Below are 6,516 nucleotides of genomic sequence, written 5' to 3'. Positions count from 1 at the left end.
CACTAGGCCTCATGTCTCAGACTCTCGCTTTCTACTGCAATGACGTTGTTAGGCCACATTTCATATGGGTTTGGGTTAAATAACATTCCACCAAGCGCAGAGCAGCAGGCATGGAGGCAAGAGCGGCGATTGTCCTGTTTGTTTAACTGCCATTAACCCTAACAAGAGTTATGCACATGCATCAAAAGGCGATTAGCCCCCACGGTTTCTGAATACATCAGGGATACTAGCCAGCAAGAAGCAAATCCCTATGTTTGACTTGGTGATGCTTGCAGGAGCAAATGGAAGAGCTTGCATAATCTGGAGAAGCCGCACCACTTTTCAATAAAGCTGCAGTAAAAGATCACTGTGTCAGCTAACTGTGCCAGGTACGGGGCTCAGAGAAGTCGATGGAAATCTTTCCATTTGGTTCAGTGGGCTATGAATAAGGTTCACAGTCCGCTTCCCATGGAGGGCAATGGCAAATCTATCAGATGTTATAGAGTAGCTACAGCAATATAAAATGGAACCTCCCCCCCTCCCCACCCCAATACGTAAAAAGCCCATTCATTTTAAAAACTAGGGGGGAACTTGGGAACAGCCAGACTGCATCAGACCCAGGGGCTCTCCAGTACAATAGCCTCCTGCTGACATTGCCCAATGCCAGCTACTCCAGGAGAAGGCCCACTAAACCCGGCTATATGTAGGTATGGCATGACCTGCTGCCAAGCATATTCTGCTGATGACCTTCTGTAATTAGTGGCTGGTTTATGCCCTGGGGCAGGAAGATTTATAGCCCTGCCTGAACTCTTGTTTATTCTTTTACTATTAACTATGCTAATGCTGTATATTCTGGTTATCCATATAAATAGCCAACCCCTCTTTGAATCCTGCTCTGCTCTTGGCCTCAATGATACCTTGTGGCAATGAGTTCCACCGGCTTGGGGAGCGGCAAGGATAAGGATTAGTCTCCCTCTCTGTTTGTTTGCAGTGATCTATACTGCCAGTTATCTGCAGCAGGGACAGATACTACTGTATATGATGATATCACCTGACTCTGAACAAAGGGAAAGAGCAATATTATCCTCACAAACGGACACTGAATCCACTTCAATTGTCTGTGTTGGTTTTTTTTAAAGAGCTTTATTGAATAGCTTAAAGCTTCCAAATGACACGTGCTGTCAGGCAATGTTCTGGCCCCTCCATCCACACCATTAGTTCTGAATGGTACTGTTCACAGAGAAACCAATAGTTACTTGACTGTGATAAAGAGTATGGTTTCTTTTTTTTTAAATCCTATGTCATTGGGATTGGCTGTCCACAATAAATACAAGATGGTGCCTAAGGATGAAATGCTAGCCCCACTGAAGTCAATAGCCAAATTCCCACTGACTTCAATGGAAACAAAATTTCAACCCCCCACCCCGCGTGTTGTGGAGGAAATTATTGGCCTGTCCTACGGTCAAAGGGCAGCAGAGTACATCGGAATGATTCATTTTTAAAAAGCGATCTTTCACAGCTCAGGCTATACACCAGGTTTAATTAAATACTATTCTCAGACTACAGAGCTAAGAAGTATGATTTGGCTTCAATATTTGCAGTGAGTGAGGAAGTCAGTGATAATACTTACACTCAGATCCTCAGAGATATGTAGGTGCCTAACGCCTATTGAAATGAATGGGAGTTAGATGCCTAAATACCTCTGAGGGACCAGGACCTTCGTGTTTATACAGATCCTTACCTGTTTAACTAATGAGCCCTCACAGTTCCCTGTGGTTATTATCTGCAGTTTATCGCTGGGAAAACATGGGGATGGGGAAACAGCTACATAGGACCGTGTTCAACACTGTTAGTGAGTGAAACCCTATGGAAGCCAGTGGAGTTTCCTTACTGGGGCCTTGATTCTGCAGACCCACGTGCTTGTCTTTATTTACATGAATCATCTCATTGAAGTCAATGGGACTAGGCAGGAGTGAAGTTAAGCATGTGTGTAACTCACTGCAGGACTCCAGTTGTTCCCACTTAGTTTTCCCTGCTTATTGAACTCGATGGAATTAGTGTTGCCCTTTTCTTGAAGGCTTAAGTGGTCCACAGGCCTCTTGCTGGTCTTCTACCCGGGGTGAATTTCACCCTTATTCAGTTACTCTGCTTATACCACCTGTGGATTTGGCTCAGAGCAGTTATCCCAAAGCCACATGGTTAGTCAAGCTGGCACTGGATCCTGGCTGCCGGTCCTGTGCTCAGTCCACAAGACCATCTACTGCGATCAGCTACTGCACACACACAATCACATACCAGCGCATACTGTCGTGTTAGAAGCCACAGCTTTAATTCAAGCTGGGTCTTTAAACCCAGCATGGCTTCAAAATGAAGATGAATCGTATTAAGCCATGCTACTTTTCCCCTGTGACGAAGACACATTAGTAAAAGTGCAGCTGCTAACTGAGGGTGTCAGAGCTGGCACGATAGGTCCTTACGCCCTGATCCAAGGCACGCTGAAGTCAGCAGGAGCCTTTCTGTTTGTTTCAATGGCCCCTGCTCAGGCCCATAATGAGAACAGTTCTGAAATGATAAATGATTCCACAGCCGTGGACGATTCCTCTCTCATCCAAAAGCTCACTGAAGCCAGTGGAATGCTATGCATTGACCGTGGCTCCATCTACACTACGAGCGAGCGACGTGATTCCCCTGCTCGTGTACATATACTTCCGCTAGCTGTCAGCGAGCTAGCCCGAGGATTAATAGCAGTGTCGCTGCATTAGCATGGGGACGGGCAGTGGAGGTATGCTGTGTACAAACCTGCCTGAAACCGGCATGTGTACTCGTTTCAGCTTAACCATGCCTCTGCTGCCGCTACCCGCGCTCCCACGGCTACAGTGCTATTTATGCTCATGCGAGCTCAATGAGAACTAGCCCCAGGACGTGTACACGAGCAGGGAAATCACACAGAGTGCCCCTGTAGCCTTTTATGGACATTAGAGCAGGCCTATGCATTTATGGAGTTCGACTAGTGTGAATAAGAACAGAACACAGGCTATATGCTTTTAAGACCCTATTGGTAAGAGAAAATACTTAAAGTCTGCAGACCTTCATCAATATAGGAACAGGTATTGCACTGTATGTTCCTTTTTTTTCCTTTAGGCTTTTCCTAGACAAAGCAAAGTGTAGAAATAGTACAGTATAAATGCAGAATTAGCCATCTAAAGGCATGTCATTGTTACAGTCAGTTTAAGAAACACAAAAAGCCATTTCCCAGTCAGCCTGTTAAACAGCACTAGACTTCACTGAGGCCGTTCACTTCTTTCTTTAGTCCCTCTTGTTCTTCTCTCAAAGGTTCCACCTCAGGACCATCCTGCATCTTTTCTTTGTCCCAGCTATTTCCGTCCTCTGTTTCTGTCCTTGTATGTTTGTTGTCCTTTGTTTTCTCCTCCATCTCTTTTCTTTCCTTCTCTTCTTTTGCCAGCATACGGTAATTGTAGTAATTCATGATGAACAGGAATGTTCCTGCCAAGACCATCACAGCTCCACATTTAATGAACATGTATTTGTAATCTCCAAAAGTATCTATAAGAGTCCCTGTGAATTACAAAACAAAACGTAGTTTAGACATGAAGGCAAAAATCTAAAACCAGAGTGATTTCCAATTCTGAACAGATGGGCGCCTGTTGTGATTGTGGAGTGGAATAGGACATTTTCTATACTTTCTAATAACTTAGGCTCGGATCCTCCAAAGATTTAGTATATGCTTAACTTCATGCCCTGTGAGTAGTTATATTGAAATCAATGAAACTGTTCACAATGCATAAAGTTAACCAAGTCTTTGAGTGATTAAGGCTTTGTATTGTAGTTTCCAGATTTCTTAGGCACATCAATGGATGAAAAATAGAACTATTTAATAAAACATTAGCACTCTTCATTAATTGTTGTTTTTGTGCTTGTAAGTGAATTTACAACTCGTGCAAAGTAGCAAATTACTGACGTCTTTTGGGAAGCACCAGCTTCCCTTAATCACCTTGCCATCATCAGGTGTCTGCCTTCAGCTGGAAGAATCACCTGACCAAAGCCCACTGAAGGCAGTGGGAATCTCGCCATTGATTTGAATGGGTTTTGGATCAAGTGCAGGGTGAATAAGGTCCACCTAGCTGAGTCAGTCCCCAGCCTCTCCTTTGAGGCTGCAGACCGAAGTGACCATTGTGACAGTGGCCTTTCTGAGGGGACACCTGGCCATTCAGAAACAGACATCAGTTCATTTCTTCACCAGTCACTAAACAGCAATCAGGTGGCAATGACTTTCAGGGTATGTACAGATGGATGGCGGCAATTTCGCCGCCATCAGATCGATCTATCCAGATCGACTGAGCGGCAGTGAAGACCCGCTCAATCGATCCGGAAGTCGATTTAATAAACCGCCTCCCCAAAAAATGGAGTGCTGCGTCGATGGGTACGCATTTCCTGTCGACTGCCGGTAAGTATAGACCAAGCTTCAGTCATTACCAGCCTTGTCTGCATTCGAACTGGTGCGCCACTGCTGAAAGGGCTTTCCATAGAACTTGAGAACATCAGGTGCAGGGAAAGCAAAGATGGTGCCGTCAGTGTTCAGTATTTTCAGTTAGAGCGACAAGGTGGGTGAGGTAATAGCTTTTATAGGACCAACTTCTGTTGGAAAGCAAGACAAGCTTTCAAAGAGCTCTTCTTCAGGTCACGTGTATAAGCTTGTCTCACCAACAGAAGCTGGTCCAATAAATGGTATTACCTCACCCACCTCGTCTTTCTAATATCCTGGGACCAACATGGCTACAACAACACTGCATACAGATATTATCAATGTCAGGAAAAATGTGACAGTTTCATCTCAAAGGTTAATGCCTTGGCAATGGATTTATGGAATCATTGAAAAGAGACAGTTTAACTGAAATGTCAGTGTTCTCCATTGTGTCACAAATATAACATAATGCAAACCTTGCTGAGATTGTGAGCCTGAATAGTAATGACCATGTATTGAAGTAATATGGACTGAATGTAACATCCCAAATCCTAATTAAAATGAGACTGACCTATCCTTTTTAGTTCCTTCTTGAAATTAACAGACTGCATATAAGCTCTGACTTTTTGGAACCAATTTTTTTCTTGAGAAGTGGAACCATTAATTACTTCCTGAGTGATAATTAATCTGTTGAAAGTCTGGTGATTAATGATCCCAAAGTACGCTTACACTAACTAGCTGTTTTATGACCATTGATTGTGGAAATTATTATTTCAACTGGTTTTGGCCAACAATCTTCTTTCTGCTTCTACAGACATCCCAGTACACTGCTTTCAATATATTGTCTTATGGATGTTACTCATGAAACATCAACCAAAGGCTGATTACAGCAATTCTTCCTTCTTGGTAATCAGGATGATCTGGAGGACTGTTAAATAGGTTTCAATGAGGGTTTTAATGAGTAAAGTATTGGAAAATTCAACAGTCGGACAGTCTCGCCTCTTTTCCTTTGAGAATAAGAAAAGTTATAAAACACTCTGGGAACAATTTGCTTAGTTCATTAAAGCAGAACCCTGCAGTGGGTTATTAAATGCCAAAGAACCAATAAATTTGTTGCTTATTAAAATGATGAAAAAAATACTCCAAAACTAATATTACTGACTATTACACAGCACTGTTTTGGCCTCATTAGCAGTCTTTGGCAATTAGCTTAATTGCCTGCATAAAACATTACAGAATTTAGAAAACAGTCATCTTAAAACTGACTTTCTTCAGTTTGCTGTGAATTATATAATGACTCTTCGTGACAAGAAGAGGATGCAGTTGCTTCTGCCACACAGTATGAGCTACACAGGGAAAGGAAGAATTAAATTGCGCTGTCAAATGTGAGTGATTGAAGCTTAGTCAGCTCTTAGTTTTTTATCCTATGAAATTGAAAACCATATTTGCCCTACCTTTGTCTTGTGAGTTCCTTGGATTTACTAGCACGTACTGTTATGTTGCAAAGAGCTATCACAGTTTAACCGGTTTATATACAAATACCTGCAGAACATCTAGCCTGGTTAAAAGTTGATGGCCATTCCATCACGTAAAGGTGACAGATTAACAGAACTAGCAGCAGACTGTTACACTATCCAACATGTAAGTGATGTGCAATATATTCCTCCATCTCACCTGCACCACCCTCTGCTATTCCAGCCACTGGCTCTTTGTACCCAGCGATATATAGCGAATAAATGGTAGGTGGGTGCACATACAAACTCATTTAACGCATGACCTCATGGGGTTTGATGAAAGGCCCAGGAAAAGTGTGTTAAATAATTATATCATGTAGATACTGTTTGGTCCTTGATGGTAGTGGAATTTACAGTAGCTGCTACATAATGAAATAATAGGAGGTAATTTTATTCACGGGAGAATTATGTATCCTTCTACCTCCTGCCAAATTACTCCGGGTATTGCCAAAGGTTTGAACATGTATTGTTAGTATGGACCCTTGAGGAGAATGAAGTTAAAGCTAGATGTCATTAAGTAGGTTAGTCCTCATCATGAGC

At 42.6% G+C, this 6,516-nt stretch overlaps 1 protein-coding gene across 1 annotated transcript in view; it reads right to left on the bottom strand.

Moving 5' to 3' along the window:
- Window positions 1-1,088: 1,088 nt before the first annotated feature.
- Window positions 1,089-6,516, bottom strand: part of LOC137147790 (monocarboxylate transporter 2-like) — a 45,136-nt gene continuing 39,708 nt past the window's right edge. Inside the window, exon 4 of the mRNA XM_067540157.1 lies at window positions 1,089-3,555. Coding sequence (XP_067396258.1) covers window positions 3,254-3,555 — 302 coding nt within the window. The 3' untranslated portion in view covers window positions 1,089-3,253. The remainder of the gene's footprint in view (window positions 3,556-6,516) is intronic.

This window comes from Emydura macquarii, unplaced genomic scaffold (assembly GCF_026122565.2).
Source record: "Emydura macquarii macquarii isolate MOO-44397 ecotype Brisbane River unplaced genomic scaffold, CSIRO-AGI_Emac_v2 contig_71, whole genome shotgun sequence".
In the NCBI taxonomy this organism is placed as follows: domain Eukaryota; kingdom Metazoa; phylum Chordata; order Testudines; family Chelidae; genus Emydura; species Emydura macquarii.
This window is presented reverse-complemented; position numbering and strand designations above follow the sequence as displayed.